The following is a 19,374-nucleotide window of genomic DNA, read 5'->3' as shown; positions in this document are numbered from 1 at the left end:
ATTAAAGGAACTGGTTGATAAGGCCTCTGACTGGAGCTCTTTTGTGGACTCAGGATATGATGGCAGCCTGGAGACCAGTAAATATTGTCCCAGTTCTTAAAGAAAGATTAAAGCTAGACTGCAGAAACTATAGACTCATAGCTTGAAATAGACCTTATCAAAATTCAAGGACAGTTATTATACAAATGATTTGTATGCAAGAGTCAGTGTTGTTTCATTAAAAAATAATTCATGCCAACTAATTTCATTATCTATTAGGACAGATTTACTGCTCGACAGAGACATTTCAGCAAGGCATTACATAAAACCTTCCATGGGTGGGTCCATTCTCAGGCACACGGATTGTTACCTGTCTGCTGGGAATGCAGTCTGTGGTGGGGTACCACAATTCTCTGGTTTAGCCCTGTTCAATCAGTAGTTTTTTCTCTTGACTGAAGATTGAAGATCTAAGAAGCAGATGATACTAAACTGAAAAATCTAGGTAGCAATAGATTATCTGATCTTCCTATGTGTTGGTAGAATCCTTAAAGTCTAGCTTGAGTCAGTGCTAAATAATCCTATCTTGAATGTTGAAATTGTTATGATTTAGAATGATCTCAATTGACTAAAATGATACCAAATCAATAAAATGAAATTAAACTGAGACAAATGTCCTATATTTTGGCTAAATGAATGAATGAGTGAATAAATAAATAAATAAATAAATAAATAAATAAATAAAATAAACTGCACCAATGTAATAAAGAACCACAAGAATTGACAGCTGTTTGTATCAAAAAGATAAAAGTTGGCAATGAGCTTAACATATAAGCCAATAGCGTATTACCATTGTCAGAAATGAACTTAATGTTGACTGCATTCATAGACGTAAACTAAATTGATGATGAAAAGTATGTGACATAAATCAGGCTCACTGTGTAAATTTGGGCTCTTTCCTGGTACTATATTTCAAGAGAGAGAATTATAATAAGGATTGTGTTTAGAGGACAGTGCCCATTATGGGCAATAATCTGGAAACCATAATATATAATGAACTATTAAAGAAAATGGAAATGTGTAGCCTGGAGAAGAGAAAACTTGGAGGATATAATTAGTAGAGGGAAGAATTTTGAGTGGGCCTGGAGGGCATAGTAGTTCCACAGGGTAGAAGCTGTAGGAAGGCTGATTTTGGCAGAACATTAATAAGCTCTTGCCAATAACTAAAGTTGCTCAAAAATAATATGGCCTGGCGGGTCAGTGGAGATTCCTAAGCAGGGGCTAAACAACTACCCATCTGCATGGCACAAGGGGCTTTCCTGCAGTGGGTGGGCTCTTTCACCAGCCTATCTGTCCGTTCCAACTCTGAGGTTCTTTGATCTTCTCCCCTCTCTAGGGATGCAGTGGAGCGTGGTGGCCAATGGGAGAGTCAGTCCCACCCCCCAACAACTTCTCCTTTGGTGGCTGCTCAGCCCAGTGACACTTAGGCCCCTGGGGCAGTGACCCTGAAGACAGCCATCCCTCCAAGAGAGGGCCAGGTCCTAAGCTGCTGCTTGTGCCTGACCGCACCCGGTATTCTCTTCACCCAGCATTCCATCCATTGGTGCAGGCACCCCATGCCCATCAGGCTCTTCCTCCAGGATTCCAGCATGTGGCAGGGGACAGGAGGGCTCCCTTGTTCACTGGGGGTTCTCCTCCAGGGATCCCCCTTGAAGGGATCTTTTTATTTCCTAGCACTCCCTCTTCCCGGCTTCATAGTCACCCTGGCCTCATAGTCTCTGTTGTCCCCAGTATATCCCCTTACTGTGCCTGGTTTGTCTCGCTCATGTTTCAAACACAATCACTCACTGTGTCCTATCTCAGTCATAGATGTCCGCAAATATTCCTTCTTTGCTGTGCCTGCTCACATACACTCTCAAAACACATCCTGCCTGCACCTGCCTTGGTCAGAGTTGTGTTCCAAAAGCACGCATCTCTTGCTTGTTTGTGTCTGTCACAGCAATGTTCAAACTACTCACCAGCTCATCTCTGTCCTGCTCTGTGCCAGACACTAATACACTTTCCTCCCGGAATGTGGGTCCAAATGTGCATCCTCCTGGCCAGCCCCCCATATCAGTCACAGACTTCCACTTGCTTTGCCTTATGTCCATGTCAGTCCTTCTCTTCAGGACATGCTCCATTTATTCACCATGGAAGAAACAGGGCAAAGATCCTTCAGAGGAAAACAGTCTCTGCAGCAACCTCGGAGGGAAGCCGAAGACAGACAGCTCCCTGCCAGTGCCATGGCCTCAGGCCCTCCTGCTCTGAAATGCTCGCTTTCCTGGAACAAATCCTCTCCTAAAGCACCTTGGGCAGGGCTGGCGGCATCATAGTGTTTATTGAAAGACTTTGGAATCTTTCCCACGAGCTTGTAGCAAAGCCCATGGTACCAATTTATAACCCTTGAATCTGGCCTTGCTGCTCCCAAAGGAGAGAACAATTGGAGGCGCACACTGCCGAGACGTGTCACTCACTGCAGTTTCCCCAGGTGGAGGAGGCAGAACCAAGCAGCGCTTGGGGTGGAAAACAGTGCTTGACTCCAAGTCAGAGGACCCGAATTCCAGCCCTGGCTCCACTCCTAACATGTGGGAGATCGTGACCTATGCCCTTCCATCCCTGGACCTCACTTTCTGCATCTGTCAACTGAAGTTTGGACCAGGGGATCTCTAAGATTCCGTTCTGTTTCTGTGACAACAGGATGCTGCTATAGCCATCAGCTACCTCAGAAAGGTGTGGCCTGCGTGCCTTTTGACTTTGTTTCAGAGGAACTAGCCACCTCATTTGGGCCTTCTAGACCCTTGACCTTGCCAGCTTTGCCCTTCAGATAAACCTGGATGTCTTTCATTCAAAGCTAAGTTCATGGCTCTTGCCACCTGCCCCAGAGTGAAGGTCCCAGGGAGGTAAACGCCGCCACATCCCAGAGCCGTGTGAGGTTTCAACTTTGGCCTTGGCTGTGATTTGATAGCATCTCAGGACTTCATCATACTGTCCTTGCTCCTGCTGCTTAAGAAGTCAGGTGTCATTTCCATTGACGTTTACTTTAGTTCTGGAATTGCACCAGACTGGTAAGAGACTTGGAATGAGGAAGAGAAGATTGCCCCAAACCATCCAAATACAAAAAAAAAAAAAAAAAAATTATGTGCCCTGCAAAGGCTTACAATCTTGTTGTGGAGAAAGTCATTCCTTAGGGAAGGGGAAAAGCCTCTAATGAGAAATGTGACTCGGAACTCCCAAATGCTGTTGAGAAAGACTGCGCCATGCTGAAATGCTCCTGGTGTAGGCTGGGGCTCTCACTGATCCGTGGAGCAGATTCAACTGGGGACCTAGTCTTGTCATATATGAAGAAAGTTTATTTAAATCCTTACTTGCACATTGACTCTGGATGGACCAAAATCCCCTGTGCTTTTTTAAGTCACTGTTTCTCTGCTGTTAATGAGATTGGGGCATAGGAGGCAACCACCTTTTTGAGGATGATCCTTCTCTAATACAAAGGAGGGAGCAGCCAGGTATTGAGCCCCAAGGCCCTGAACCTGGCAGTGAGACTCACACTATCTGTCTGGCTGCTGCACACGCTGTTCACAACCTCTGTGAGCACACAGTAAGGATGGGTGCAGCAGAGAAGCAGCACGGGCACTAAATCAATTGCTGACTTACTGTGTGACCCTGAACTAATAACTGGACCTCTCTGGCCTCAGAAACAATCTCTGCTGCCTACTTCATGAAGTTGCTGTGGAGAAAAATAAGATAATTTTTGTGAAGATGTTCTGTAAATCATAAAATGACATTCTGTTTATTATGACTTTGGGTTACTTTGGATGCTCCTGGGCGCTCAAGGACTAAGAATTTCTTCACCAAGAGGTGGACCAATTTAGAGAGTGAGCTTTCTATGTTGAAAAACAATACCAAAGTATCATCTTTTTGGGGTCCATTCTTCCAAATTCACCCCTCTGCATTTAGTTATTCTAGGTTACCCAAAGCACACAAACATTGCAAATTTATACATCACAAACACTCTTATTTGAGGGGATTTTGTTGTTCTCAAAGTAAAGAGGTGGATGGAGAGAGATGGGGACTACAGACTAACTTTGGTGAGAATGAGTCTAATTTTTCATGTAACTTCAAAGTCACATGGAATAAATTCAAATGCCTTTTTGCCATGAAAACATTTATTTAGAGGAAAAAGACTTGGGTCATCGAAATTATCCCCACCCTGTAAATTCTCTCTCTCTCTCTCTCGCTCTCTCTCTAGAATCCCCTGTGAAAAGAACCCTCCAACATAAATCAAATCATGAATGACCAGCTAACAAGAATGTTACATAAAGAGTCTACTAAGATACTGAACCAGATAATTTTGAGATTTTTTCCTAATCTGATAGTCTATGTAAATTATTGTTAATTATCGTTTAGTGTTATTTAGCTAACACCTTAATTTTGTTTACATTTTTAATAAAGCAGAATTACAAGTGGGGCCACTCATACAGTTTCTAGCAAACTGAGTCCCTTTGTATAATCAACATATAAAGTACATGGTGCCCATTATACAGAACATGGAACTTCATTATATAACTCAAAGGCTTACAAGTTTTAATGATGGTTGTATTTTTGGTTTTATGAAATTGTTAGTTATGCTTCTGATTTATTTGAAGCTAAAACTTTGAAGTACTAGGACCCCTGATTCTCATTTGTTTCTATGGAAAGCACCCTTGGCTTTACAGTAATCCACTTTTTGATGCAGTTCCCCAGAATGTGTTCTAGGAAAAACAGGAGCCCACAAAGACTTGTTTTTTTCATTGATAAAGTCTCTCTATTATTGATAAACGTTAATAAATTACACATGTTTATATTTGTGCTTTCTGTACATGTTTAAGAAATTATATATGGAGGGAAATCTAAAGTCTTAAAACTATTAAGGGAATTTTGAGTACACAATAAAATGCCAAAGTCAATTCCATGCCTCAGTTCTGTGCAGCTTCTCTGTAATTTCTGTAGTCCAACTCATCCCTCAGAAGCTTTGGGCGTTTGAAGCTGGAGAATTTTTCGTCTCCAGTATCAGGTTCTCCTCAAGGTAAAGACAGAAGTCCAGGACTCCTAGATAATGTAATTCTACCTGTCTGTCTGTCTGCCACCTTTGTCAGCCTCAAGTGCTAGGACAGATCTCTCTTACATGGGTCATCCCAAGAGCAGGTGATGGGGTAGGATTCAACCCAGCCACACTCAGGGCATATGCCATAGGAGCCATTTAAGTCAGCTTGACAGTTGTACTCTATATTCAGAGGTCTTGAATTGAGGTTATTAAGCATGTGCCTCCTTTTTTTGGTGTCATGAACAACCCAGGATTCCAGAGTCCAGCTCCCTTGCCATGGAGCTCCTGGGATTTTAGGCCTAGAGTACATGTCAATGAAATCCAGATCCCAACTCTTCTGAGTATGGGGCAATGGAAAGACCAACATCAGCAGTCAGGGGCAGGGTACTCACCCCAGTTCTTCTGTTCAGTCCTTGGAGCCACCATCATCTCACATATGAAATGCAGAGAGTGGACAAGAATTAGGTTTCAAATCAAAATACTTTCTTCATACACAAATTTACCTGGAACTCCATTGCAGTAGGTCAAAGTAGGATGGGGAACAGGTAGATCTGGGTCCCTCATCTCTACTCATTATAAGCCATCCAAAAACCCTAGGCAGCTGGACTAGGCACTCTCCACTGAAAGTCTGTGATGGTGCTTGGCTTTCCCTCCTTCTTAATTATTCTAAAGCATTCATAAGACTCCTGTGAGCTATTTCTCCTGATGACTTTCCTCGGAATCACACCTGTCCACTTATTTACAGAACCTCTTCCTGCATACAGAAAATGCCTCATCTCCTGAAACATCCATCTAGAATGACAACCTGAGCCTTCACCTCCTGTGAAGTATCTGCTGTGTCAAGGCAGAGAACTAGACCTCAGAAACTTGACTAGCCTAGCCTTGGACGACTATACCCTTTTTTGTTTTCCTTCCAAATTGTCTTTCTTCACTTTGGAGCAGCCATTCTCTGGACCCATGCAAGGGGGAGGAATGAACATCGATTTAGTACTCACCATGTGCTAGGTGATTTCTGTGTGCTACATAGTTTAATTCTGTCAATGTTCAGAGAAACATATTTTTTAAACGCCTACTATGTGCCAGGGCCTGTTGCCAGAGGTCCGTTAATAAATAAACTGATAAGATCTCTGCTCCCTCATTGGGAGCCAGAAAATAAACAAGGAGACATATATATATGAATTAGACAAGTTTAGATACACACAAGTGCTATAAAGAACAAAAAAAATTGAGATGAGGCAGGGGTGTGGACGTTATTTGGGACAGTCAGAAAAGCTTCAAGGAGGTCAGCCCCTGTGACGGGGGACAAGAATGTTGAAGAAGAGTCAGTCATGTGTTAATCTGGGGGGAATATTATGTCAGGCAAAGGGAACAGCAGATGCAAAGAATATGAGGCAGAAATGAGCTTGGCATGTGTGCATGGCACTCAGTGAATGTGGGGAAAGTGGTAGGAGATGGGATCAGAGAAGTACATTAAAACTGACAATAATGTGGTAGCTTTAATTACCATTCATCAGTTCCTTACTGTGGGCCAGGCTTGGTGGGAAGCATTTTAAATGAAACCCTGCAAGGTAAGTATCATTTTCCCATCACATGGAAGTTAACCTGGAATTTCCCCAAGAACAGAGATTACTTGGAGCCAGAAATAGGGAAATGGAACCCAGGCCCTGCCAAGTCCAACCTTTCTCCCCAGAAAGGCTGAGGGGACTTGATCCACCTGAGGCCTGTTCCTTTTAGCACCAAGAACCATCCTTGAAACAGATGAATTCTCTTCTTGTCTTTTTCCTTTTGCTTCCCTTCTTTCTCCGTGGAGTGTTGGCTATCTGTAAACAAATGAAGATGCATTTATACAGTGATTCTTCATTGATTTTACATATGCTAATTCCAATAACACCTAATTGGGAGTAAAAACCAATTCTTGACTAGCCAGAAAGTGATTTCCTATAAAACTATTCATTTCATCAGAAATTAAAGGAAATTCAATCTGGTTATGTAATCAGTAGATTTTCCTCATGCACTTTTTTATCTCCATCCTTCTACAGCTGATGCTATCTTCATCTGGACTGGGGAGTTAGGCTGTAAAAGACAACTTTGAGCATGACATTTCCTGGATCAAAACCTCCAAATGACTCCTTATTGCCAACCAGATCTGGGCTGTCCATAGTTTTCTAAGTCTGCTACTTAGAGTTTCGCCTCCGGTTATCCCTCTTTATCCCTCCAAAGCAGGCAGTCTGCTCCGTGTTCCCCTCACTTGCTCTTTGCATTTTCACCTTCAGTTTATTGGTCCTTCTATCCTTCCTTTGGGCGTACGTCTCCCAGCATCTCTTACGTGGTCTATCTCAAATGTCACCTTCTACTTGAAGTCTTTTCCACCCTCCAAGACAGCATGAAGTTTTTTTTATCTATTCCAATCCCCAAAGTACTTTGTTTTCTGCTATGACATTTTCATATGCTTTTCGGTGTGGTTCATTAATGATGCCTATTCTGAACTTCCCTCCTGGATCCTGGATTTTGAGCTCCTTGGGAACAGGAGCCAATTCTTACCGATCATCTTTTTTTCCCCTTTTTCTTGCGCCCAACACAGGTTTTTATACAATGAAGCTATCCAATAAATTCACTGAATTTACTTATTTGGGAGAGTTTGGAGTTTTTGTTTACAGCATCTGCACTGCACCATCCTGCTTAGCTCTTTCAGCCTTCAAATCTCACTGCTGCTCTGCTGTTTAACACTCCATCCACTGCAAAAGCTGCAGCCTTCTGATAAGAAGATAATCTTTCTGTGACAGTTCTGAATAAAATCAAGATGTTTATCATATTTCTTGCAAGTAGCAAAGGATTGGAGTTTTAAAGTACCATTATTTCCGTGATTTATGGCAAGTTTTTTCCCCCCTTTTTTGATTCATGTCTGTCTATTGAAAAAGAACTTAAGCTTAAAGTTTTATATTTATAGAATGTGGTAGTGAAGTGTGAGTTACTTGATGTTGTATAATCCTAGAGAACATTGGCTACCATTTCACCAGTAATGGTATGTATGGACACAGCACAGAGCATGGAGTGAATGATGGGTGATGGTCCAGGCCATGGATGTGGAATGGACAACGGTGGAGTTGCTCAGGCTAGGGTATGATAGAGCATGCTCAAGCGATGTCAGGAAATGCGTCCTTTCTCCCCAGCATCCTAACTTGCTGTATGACTCTGCACATGTCCCTGCCCCTCTCTGGCTTAAGTTTTGCATCTATAAACTGAGAAGCTTTTTGTGGTTAAGAGCTTGGGCTTTGTCATTAGATAGACATGGGTTTAGATTCAGGCTTTTCCAGTTACTAATTGTGTGTGACTTTGGAAAAGTTTGTGACTATCTGAGCCTCAGTTTCTTCTTAGCATAGGGATCACGATAGCCCATCCTGTAGAGTGTTGTTGTGAAGATTCAGTGGATGAAAGCTTATAAACAGTGGAGCATAGTCCCTGGCATACACACTCACTGAAGTGTAGCTGTTACTATTATTACTCTGGATTCCATGACATTTGAAATTCAAAGCTGCATGTAGAGACATATGGAAAGGGTGTTGAGAAACCACAGGTGAGAAGTGGTGAAGGTGGCAGGCAGTGGTTATTTCTATGTCAGTTGTCTGATCCAGAAAAGGGCAGGCTATGAACACTATTCAGGAGAAGCTGGAAATGATAAAGTATTTGGTTACAGAGTCAGAGAAGATTTACATGATAAGAGTGGGCAGGAAATGGAGTTCAGTTGATTCAGTGTCTTGTTACAGAACGCCTAAAATGTCTCTTTATTTTCTCCAATTCATGAATTTTCTAAGCAATAGTAACACTTTCCCTTCTAAGATGGTAAAGGGACACAACTTTATTGAGCACCTAAGTTATGTCAATACTACTTTGACACTTGACATATCTTATAACATTTAATTCTCAAAAAAAGTATTGATTGTATTGAATCCTAGCTTCCTAAGTTGCCAGCTGTGCTTCTTTGGGCAAGTTAATTAACTTCTCTGAGCCTCAGTTTCTTCGTGAGTAAAATAGAGGTGTTAATGCTACGTAACTTATGAGGTTATAAAATTTTGCATATGATAGCAATTACAACACCACCAGGCAGATAACTGGTATTTTATATAATAACTCCCATGTTATGGATAAGTAAAATGAGGCTTAAGGTGACTAAGTTTCTAACCCAGGTTACACAAGTAATTATGAGCAAAGCCAGGATACAAGCCTAGATTTGCCTATCCTGAGAGTTCATGCTCTTTTTTTCTGCCTGTGTAGAAGGTAGGAGACAGAACAATGTCATCAAACTTTGAAGAGACACTCCCTCCAAAATTAGAAGACATTTTATAATATGTGTGAGTATCCTGGTAGCCTGAATGGATAGTCCTTTAAATTGGTCTGGAGCCTTGGGTGAAAGGTCAGACATTATCTGTGCTTTTAAAAAACTTGGTTGAGATCAGATAATTTAATTTCAATTGAGTCTTTCTCAGTATTGAATGCCCTTGGGGGGTTACGTCATTTTATTCCAGCCTTGGTCTCCTGAATTAGCATGATAATCATTAGGATATGGTCTTCTTGTCAACAGAGTCCAAATGGGGGCCCATATGCCACTGCTTAATGATGAAATTCTTGGCCAGAACACAGACCCTCCCTCCCACCCCACATTCTTTCTCCAAAGCCTTATAGCCATCTCTCTTTATCATCCTCAGGAACGTGCCTTGGAGGAGACTGTGAGTCATCCATTCCTAAGGCTTTGTGAAAGGGAAGGGAAGCCAGGGATTCATAATTTCAAGTGAAAAGCCCCTGGCTGACTGAGCCAAGGCACCATTTCTGGTGGACCTCTTGTACCAGCCACCCAGAGAGTGGGCAGTTGGTCAAGGCGATGTGAGTCAGTGGAAGGAACCAGGAAAGAGTGGTTTTATCAGGGTTACCCTTATTACTGCATCTCCTCTCCTTAATGCAGAGCCTTCCGGAAACATTGAGCTTATAAAAGTAAAAGCCAAAGTCATTCCAGAATTCTGTCTCATCTAATAGTAGCCCTCTCAGTGGAGAGCAGTCTGTATTTATTTTCTAATTTTCTGGCATTTATTTGCTATTTAAACCTTCCTTTGCAACTGATGGTTTCACTTGTGATAGCCTGTATAATGGGGGAAAAAAAGCATGGATTCTGATTCCGCCTTGCATCCTTCACCGGCTGGGTGACTTCTGGAAAATCACTTCCCCTCTGGGTCTCAAATTTCTCATGAAACAAATGCCCTAACCCCCCTCACAGATACCAAACTTTATTTATTCACTTGACAAAGGTTTTTGTGCTGCTAGAGAAGAGAGAAATAAATCAATTTTTTTTCTTTGGCCTTTGATGGCTTCCACATTAGTAGTCAGGAAAAGATATAGTCACAAAAACTAGAAAGCCAGGCAAAAAGTGGTAAGTCCAGTGAGGTTAATTAAGACACAGTAACAAACAAACAAAAAAAGACACAGTATTCTAAAATGTATAGGACTGGGCAACAAATGCGAAGTATTATTATTATTATTCTAGTATTCCACGTGGGAAGTCATCTCTGATTTCTTTACCTTTTATGCTTAAATTTAGTCTCCAAATTCTCTTCCTTTGAAAAGACTTAAATCTAGTCTTTTCTCCCAGTTTCACTGCCGCCTCTTAGAGCTTGTTCCCCATCACCTTACACTAGATAACTACCTTTATCTTCTAATTCTTTTCCTTTTACATCTGTATGGGTTAATCTAGTTTTAAAATCACACATATACACAAAACAACTAACGGAAAGAAAAACTAAATAACACCCCCCTAAAATGTTCTATACGCTGAAATTTTTCCATATTCAACAGCTCTACTGAAAAACTTAAAGTGGGTCCCATTTGCTCATCCATATATTGTCCACACCCATGACACAATGCCCAACTCAGAGTGGAATGAGTAAAAATGAGCCAAGCACCACTTCCTTTTCCAGCTGTTAGGTCCATATGTGATTTCTCCCTGCTCTGCAGCAGCAGCCCGCTGTGCTTCTCTCCCACCACTTGCCATTAAAAGCCAAGGCCTAGTTCATGGACTGCCTTGTCTGTGAAGCCTAATCCAGCCCACCCTGGTCTAGGCCCACAGAACCTAATTCCCTGGGGCAACAACCATAATCTCCAAGGAAGGATGCTCTCAGGCTCACAAACAAAAGAGAAGCATCCAAACTAGCTATCTCAGCATAAAACCATCACCAACAATAAACAGTACAAAGTAAAAAACACCCTCTAATTGACAAAGACCAATGAGTCCATGTAGACTGTATACTTGAGATAGTATCTTAAGAGATAATGGAATGACACAATCTTATTAAGCATACCGGGAATGTAAGGAATAATTTTTATCAATATCATTATTATCCTAATCGTCATTCAGATAAATTTTTATTAAACACCCACTATGTGCCAGGCATTGTGCTAGGTGCTAGTAATGAAAAAAAAAAAAAAAAAAAAAGCCTTGTTATGACAGTCTCTGTGGGCCTGATCTTGGGGGTAAAGATAAAACTGGAAAAGACCCTGTTGCTGCATTTTGTAGCTGCTTTTACCCTGCTGGTTACCCTGAGTGTTTGTCACTGCACCCAGCTTAGACAAGTGATTAATCTTCTGGTTGGATTGTAGACCCAGACTCCTGTGCCAGTGGGGAACTGGTGAGCTGCTTTAGGATCCTAAGTGGGTATCTTGAGAGTATAACAAAGCATCATACTGACAGGGGTATCTGGAAAACCTAGCACTAATCACTACACACTGGCAGGTTTTATCTTTCCCTTTTCCTCATCAGGTGCAGACTACACTGCAGCAATTTTATTGTAGTTCTAACATTTAGGGTATAATAAAACTCTTTGAGAGTCTGATAAAATCTATGGCCTTCCCCCTAGAAATCTGGACAGAATTTTGAATACATTTCCAAGAAGTTCACTTATTCCCTGAAGTAAAAACCCAAGGTTAAAATAAAAATCCCTGCTTTATTATGAGATTGTATTGGTGGATACAACAATATTAACTTGATGAAGTCACAGACTTGTCCCTATTGTACTGTTTCTGGCTAGTGATATATTTATTTCAAAGTCATAAATAGAGTCTCCAAGTGCCATTGCTGTCAATAGAACAATTCATTGTGGAGATCCTATTTCTTTACATAATATCTTTTCTCCAAATAGTTCTATGGAAATTATCTCATAAATTTTTACAGATTCCCTATGAACTAGATAAAGGAATATGTCATTGCCTTCATTTACAGACTCAAACACAAGGTCTTGAGAGTTTGAGCAAATGGCTGAGATCTTGGTTAATCACTGAATCTAATCAGAAATCAGAATTCTTTCACTCAATACAGATATATGACATGCCTACTATGCATCAGGCACTGTACTAGGCATTGGGTCTGCTAAATCTCAACTGTTATCTTGTCCCCAAGTCTGTTCAAATAAGAAAAACCTATTCTCTTTGGAAATTGACTGGGATGAGTATAGCGTCCCTCACTCAGTGGTAATATCTTAACATTTTAACAGCATACATGAAAGCAATAGAGTATGGGTTGACACACTTTCTGGAAGCAGACAAAACTGGATTAAAATCCTGATTTCAATTACTTAAGTACTTGAGCGTTAGTTTCCTTATCTGTAAAATTGAAATTATGTCTAGAGCAAGGGTCATTAAACTATGATAGGCCACGTTCAGCTGTCAGCCTATTTCTGTGTAACCCTTGAGATAAGAATGGTTTTTACATTTGTAAAGGGGTTTAAAAAATCAACAACAACGAGAACTAAACCAGCCCGCCCCCCCAAAAAAAAAAAAAGAAGAATATGCAACAGAAATGGCATGTGGCCCCCAAATCTAAAATTCTTACATCTAGCCTTTTATAGAAAAAGTTTGCCAACTTCTGTTCTAGAACCAGAATGCCTATGTTTGAATCCTTGTGGCCTCTTACCACCAGCTTGATCTTGAGCAGATTACCCAACTGCTGTATCCAATTTTTCTCATATGTCAATTAGAGATGATAATAGTACCTATTTCACATGATGTAATGATTACTTATGTTAACATGCATAAAATGCTGACGCTGGAGGCTGGTATATAGTAAACACTTAAGAAATGTTAGCTATTGTTATTAATATCATTATTACCATCATCACCAATTTTTCAAAAGATGTTTGTGGGTATTAAATGAGATGGTGTCTATTAAACACCCACTAGGGTGCATTTCTCATGATAGGCACTCAGTAAATGTCAGTTAACCTTGTTATTATTATCATCATCACCATAATCATTATAGTTTTCAAAGCTCTTTCACATACATCATCTCATTAAAAAGCTCCCAATAGCCCAGTGGTTGGTGTTATGATCTCCCACTAATAAATGAGAAACAGAAGCTCAGAGAAGTGAAGAGGTAGACACTGAGCCAGGAAGAGGCAGAATATGGAATAGTGTTAGATTCTGCGTTCTGGACCAGTGCATCCTCTTTCCACACCATGTTGCCGCTCCATCAAAACATCTGGGGATCTGTTGTTTGTTAGTTTTCTCCAAATGATATACTTTGAGTCCTGGGAGCCTGACAAGGCAGGCAAACACGACTGTGTTCTTCCCTGGCAGGGCTCTACAGACAGGAAGCTGGGATAATTGGATTCCAGCCATTCGATCTTAGGACTGCATTTGTAACCAGCCAACTGCTGATGACCAAGCCGAATGGAAAAAGCCCTGACCAAACAAACACAACGCCCCTGCAGGACCTCATTGTGAATGCTGCAGAGAGTGAAATTCATCAACAGCAGCCAGATCCCTTCTAATAGTTCCTATCCAGGGCAGAGGTGGCTTCAGAATGTGCTAGACCTTAGCCTGCCACTAGGGACAAGCCAGAGGTCCCTGGAGTAGGGAAGTGTGAGGTAAGGAGCCAGGACATTTTTGACAGCAGAGCTGATGTGGTCAGATCAGAGCTGTATTTTATTTGGTTTTGGCCAAAGGCTAAAGCACATTTGAACAAAGTGAGCACCAAGAGTGATGTTAAAGCAAGTTGTTAAGATCATAGTGGTACAACCTTAGAGTGGGTTAATGACTATAAAAATAGGTGATATTTCAAAGTTAGCTCATGGAAGGAGTCCCAGTCATTTCCAATCAGCTTCAGCTTAGAACAACTTTAGGTCAGATTTTTTTTAAGGTAGTAGATTCAAATAGACGCTGTTGTTGGGCAGTATGTAAAGTTGTGTTTCCCGATATTGTTGCTGCAAAAATAATGAAAATTACCCTTAAGAAGTTTCATCATTGCCCCTGATGTATAAGGCAGAATAAATGGAAGAACACTTTGTAGATAGGGATTTGCCATGCTAGGGGAAGCTGCCTTTGGTTATGACATTAAGCTTTGCTTAGAAACAGCTGAGACTTGGTCCTCAACTGTTGTCCAGGAGACATAGAGCCCTCAGTCTGAGGAAGAGGATGATATGACCTCCCTGCCCAGGGAGGACACCGCTGTGGGTCCCTACCTTGGGCCAGATGTATGCTTCTCTTCTGAGCCTATGGCAAATGATTTTAAGGTATTAACTCAGTATTTGTGGATAAGACCCTTTCTAGTAGCAAAGACTTCCTCCAGGAGTAACAGGGGTTGACCTAATCAGGAAAGCCAGGGTTCTTAGTCAAAGCAGGTGGCAGGAGCTGTCCAGGTGTTTGAAGCACTCTGAGCTATTAACTAGGATCCCAGCTCTCTGCCTGACCTCTTCCCTCTATCTGCCACCAAGCCTTGTTTCTCTGGCTTTGAGTTTTCCTAACACCTGCTGCCAGGCAGTTGGCTAACCACCAACCAATCCCTAGCCTGTCACATCCCCATCCAAACAACAGCCAAGTCAGCCTGCACAGTGCTGTTTCCTGGGTCTGTGACCTACCTCAGCTGTGTCCCAAGCTGCCAGGCCAAGACTCTGCCTGGACCGTGTTTGAATTTAAGAAAGGTAAGACTGATCAGTTAGCGTGGTCTTCTACATTGTCTGGGCAGGGGAAAGGATGTGTGACTTCTTTCCATTCAGACTTTCACAATACCAACCTCCTGGGTTTGTGGTGAGTAAAAAGTAAAATGATGATTGTCAAAGGCTTTGTAAGATCGTTGTCTGCAGTACAAATGTAAGGAACAATCTCTGTATATAAAAACATAGATTCCAACTGGGCGAGGTCTTACATGATCACTCCAGCCAGTAAAAATTCAAACAGCCAGAGGTCACAGGAAAACTATTCAGCAGGGTTGACACAGACAGGGGACAGACAGGTCTTTAATACAAATTATAAAATTTATGAAAATCTAAATTTTTATTTTATAGTAATATTTTAAATTTCATCTTGTTTCTTCAATATGTAACTTTAATCTCATCCCCCATGTTTAAGTGTATTGCAGTGCAAAAAAAAAGTGTTTGTAAGACTTATATCTTCTGAGATTTTCATAAGGAAAGGCTTTTTTTTCCCCCAGAACTGCTCACTATTTCAGACATGTCTATAACTTACCTACACGTTGCACTCCCAAAAGTTCACTCATTAAACTCGTTAAGGGTTATATCCAAGAAAAACAATGTTGTTACTTGCATTTAAAAGGAAATATATAAATATGTAAGAGTAGTTAAATTTTTAATTATTATGAAGGTCTAACATATATGTGCCAAGTATTAGTTATTTGTAATAGTTTGTATTATCCTACGTGTAATCCCAGCCCCTGCACAGATTCTGGAAACCACTGAACTGTGGAAGACCCAGAGCCAAGGAGTGGTCTCAGCTCCTCTTGCACTAGAATGCATCACGGCTCCTAGTGTTTGAGTGGCCAGGTACCGATTGTCTGATTTCCAGGAAAGCATATCATGCAAACAGACACCCAGATATTTAAATCTGTGATTATTTATAGCCCACTGAAAATTTCTGAGTTTCTTTCTTAAATTTTCATGCCAGCATATGAGTTATTGAAATTGAAACTTTTCATAGAATACACATAGTGTTTGGATGAGTGTTTAGAGAGTCTTATTCGTGAAGGATATTAAGGCATGTCATCAGGCTAATGAAGGGCTAGAGAGAACCAGTTGAAGGAAGAAAAAGGTGTGGGTCCATATCCCTATGTAATCATGTAGTTAACTTAATGTTTGACTAGCGCAGTACTGGCTAATATTTCATGAGCACCGTGCCAGGCATAATGAGCACATACGATCATGCCTCACCATAACTGGCTGAGGGAGGTACTGCTTTTATCTTTATGTCAGAGGAGGAAACTGAGGCATAGGGAGGTCCAAGATTGGGAGGCTTCTAAGTAATGGAGCTGAGATTAGAATTTTGGACATTTGACTCTCAACCACCATTGCTTGGCTAATGGTCAATAAAATAATAACTGTGCTAGATGAATAAGTTATGGTTCCTTCCCACAAGAGGCTTGTAATTTATCTGGAAACATGCTACTTAAATGCATATACAGTTGTATTTAACAAGCCACAGTAAGGGCTGTCACAGGCAGTTTATATCGTCAAATAAATTATAGAAGCAGAAAGTGCTATGTTTGTTTAAAAGAGGGAAAGGGAATAACATTGAGATGGCCAGAGGTGGCTGTAAGGAGGAAGTGGCCAAACCCAACTACATTCTCAAAGATCCCTCAGCACGGACATATCATCGGAGGTTAGCTAAAGAGGGAAGAAGGGCAAAGAGGGTATGGTCTGTGCTTTTTAATCTTTATGGTGAATTATTTTAATCAGATTGCCCTTAAGAATTCTAACTGCAGGTTCCTGGTTTTCTGTCTGGTCTCTTGCCTCATCTGAAGTAGAATTTGATGTTTTGATGAGGGAAGAAGTGGGCAGAGTAGGGAGAGCCTTTTAGAACCTGGGGCCCTGAAGGTATGGAGAGGATATTTGGATGGGGTTTCCTAATACAATATCTCTGGGAAATATGAGGAAGCCATGCGTGGCTTTTCCTTCTTGGAATGGGACCCAGAGCTCGAGAAGAGCTTCGTTGCTTGCCTGATCCAGAATCTGGGGGCTAGGGAGGATGGGCTGGGGAGTAGGTTGCTCTAGCCTTTAGAAGGGAGGCTCTGAGGTCACGATGCTCAGTTTAAAGGTGTGTGCTTCTGAGTCAGAGGGCCTTGAGGTCGAGTCACGGTTTTCCCTCTTACTAACTAGATTATTTTGGTCACACTGCATTTACTAAGCCTCAGGTTCCACATTAGGTAATGAGAGTTAATAGTACCTACCTCACAAGGTTGGCGGAATATTATATATGGGGATATTGTATATGGGAATATTATATGGGATGATTCATGTAAGGATGGGGCCTGGCTAATGATGAGGAAGAGGAAGGGGAAGGAAAGAGGGTGGCTTTCTGTACATATCTTGGCCATGATACCATGAAAGGTAATTCAGAACACTTGGCTTTTGTTCTGCCTTAGATGCTAACTATTGGGTGCCCTCGGGCAAATAACTTTCCTCTCTGTGCCTGTTTTATGACTTGGTAAATTAAGGTAGTAACCTGCACCGTAAACCTCCCAAGTGTTTGTGTGACTCACATGAGATTCTGGCTATAAAAGTGCTTTCCAGAGGTACAGTGTGGCATAACCATGTTGTGCAGTAAGTGTGCTCCCCTACTTGTCCTCCCCTAAAGGCACTCTGAGCCTAGTAGAATGCTTGCTCGGGCTAGGATCACCAGTCCACTAACCTCTGTGTTTTCTTTCTTTTCTTCTTTCCCAACTTCTTCTTGGCTCTTCCTCATCTGTGGCTGTTTTCTGTTTCAACTAAAAGTGGCTGTTCCTCTGTCTCCAGCTTCCTCCTGCTCTTCTGCAATAGACCAGTTCCTGTCTAGCTCTGAACGTGCTCTGTAAGTCTGTCACTGTCTGTGTTGTGAGTCTGCCTGCATCTGTCCATTCACTTCTTCCTACAAAATGCCCTTGGTTTCTGCTTATCCTTCTGTCCTCCCTGGACCAGGTTGAGTCCAGTGGACACATCATACATCCTAGAAATATCACGGTTGTTGGCAGAGGCCTGCCATGCCAAGAGAGTTCCTTCTGGACCTTGATTGCTATTGATCTGAAGGCCAAAGGTTTGCATGGTTTGAGAGCTTTATTTTATTTTCTATTCCCTAGTTTTAAATTTTGTTTGGGGCTTCTTCCCTGTTCTGGGAGCATAGCCTTTCCAAACCCTCTGGGAGATGAGCACTTGACCGAGCTGAATTCAGCCAGTGTTATCGTGGTCCTCAGAGGCTCATCTGGGTTATCCCAGACCCCAATTCATCCTGTATCTCCTTGGCTATAAGTGGTGAACTCCAACTTTCTCAAAAAAATGATTGTGACTAAACTGATTTTTTTCAGTTTTTTAAGAAATCTTTTACTTTGAAACACTTTTTTTTTTTAATTAATTAATTTATTTATTTTTGGCTGTGTTGGGTCTTCGTTTCTGTGCGAGGGCTTTCTCTAGTTGTGGCAAGCGGGGGCCACTCTTCATCGCGGTGCGCGGGCCTCTCACTGTTGCGGCCTCTCTTGTTGCGGAGCACAGGCTTGACGCGCAGGCTCAGTAGTTGTGGCTCACGGGCCTAGTTGCCCCGCGGCATGTGGGATCTTCCCAGACCAGGGCTCGAACCTGTGTCCCCTGCATTAGCAGGCAGATTCTCAACTACTGCACCACCAGGGAAGCCCCTGAAACACTTTTATATCTATAGAAAAATAATACAGAGATAGTACATAGCGTGCCCATATACCTTTCACATAGCTTCCCCCAATGCTAACGTTTTACATAACTATGGAACATTTATCAAAAGCTAGAAAATTAACATTTATCCAATACTATTAAGTGAACTACAGACTTTATTTGGATTCCCCTAGTATCAAATCAGACTTTGAGTAACTTTGTTCAAAGTCATTATTTTGAATTTCCATTATTAAGTTATTTTACGCTACAGTAATGGCCTTGAGGGATGTTTGAAATATTTTCCTCTGCCCTATATGGCCCTGGTTGGTTTTGCTATGTTGATTTTGTTGACCTTCTTATGTTTCTTTTCTCTTTGCACATGTCAGCTATCATTTTTTCCTGCAATCAGTTTATCTACCACTAGCATTACGTATTTCCCTTCCCATCCTAGTTTCCAGTCTCTCCTCTGCTGTGTGTGGAAGAACCAAGCTTTCTAGAGTTGTATGCAAACTAAGTTTAAATATTCTCCGAGTGAAAAACGAGGAAGACTACAAGGAAAGTCCACACCTTTGGGACAACTACTCTGATTACTCAGAGACCTATAAAAAGAACAAACAAGCAAACAAACAAAAAACA

At 41.5% G+C, this 19,374-nt stretch overlaps 1 protein-coding gene across 5 annotated transcripts in view; it reads left to right on the top strand.

Moving 5' to 3' along the window:
• Nucleotides 1-19,374, top strand: part of HTR4 (5-hydroxytryptamine receptor 4) — a 221,091-nt gene that overhangs the window by 190,829 nt on the left and 10,888 nt on the right. For 4 of the 5 annotated variants that reach the window (XM_061188317.1, XM_061188314.1, XM_061188316.1 and 1 more), the window contains one exon: nucleotides 1,373-1,468. The exons of the other annotated variant lie outside the window; for it this stretch is intronic. In XM_061188317.1, coding sequence (XP_061044300.1) covers nucleotides 1,373-1,463 — 91 coding nt within the window. In that variant the 3' untranslated portion in view covers nucleotides 1,464-1,468. Of the gene's footprint in view, nucleotides 1-1,372; nucleotides 1,469-19,374 lie in introns of those variants that run through there. 5 annotated transcript variants of the gene reach the window in all.

The sequence above is a fragment of the Eubalaena glacialis genome, chromosome 4 (genome assembly GCF_028564815.1).
Source record: "Eubalaena glacialis isolate mEubGla1 chromosome 4, mEubGla1.1.hap2.+ XY, whole genome shotgun sequence".
In the NCBI taxonomy this organism is placed as follows: domain Eukaryota; kingdom Metazoa; phylum Chordata; class Mammalia; order Artiodactyla; family Balaenidae; genus Eubalaena; species Eubalaena glacialis.
This window is presented reverse-complemented; position numbering and strand designations above follow the sequence as displayed.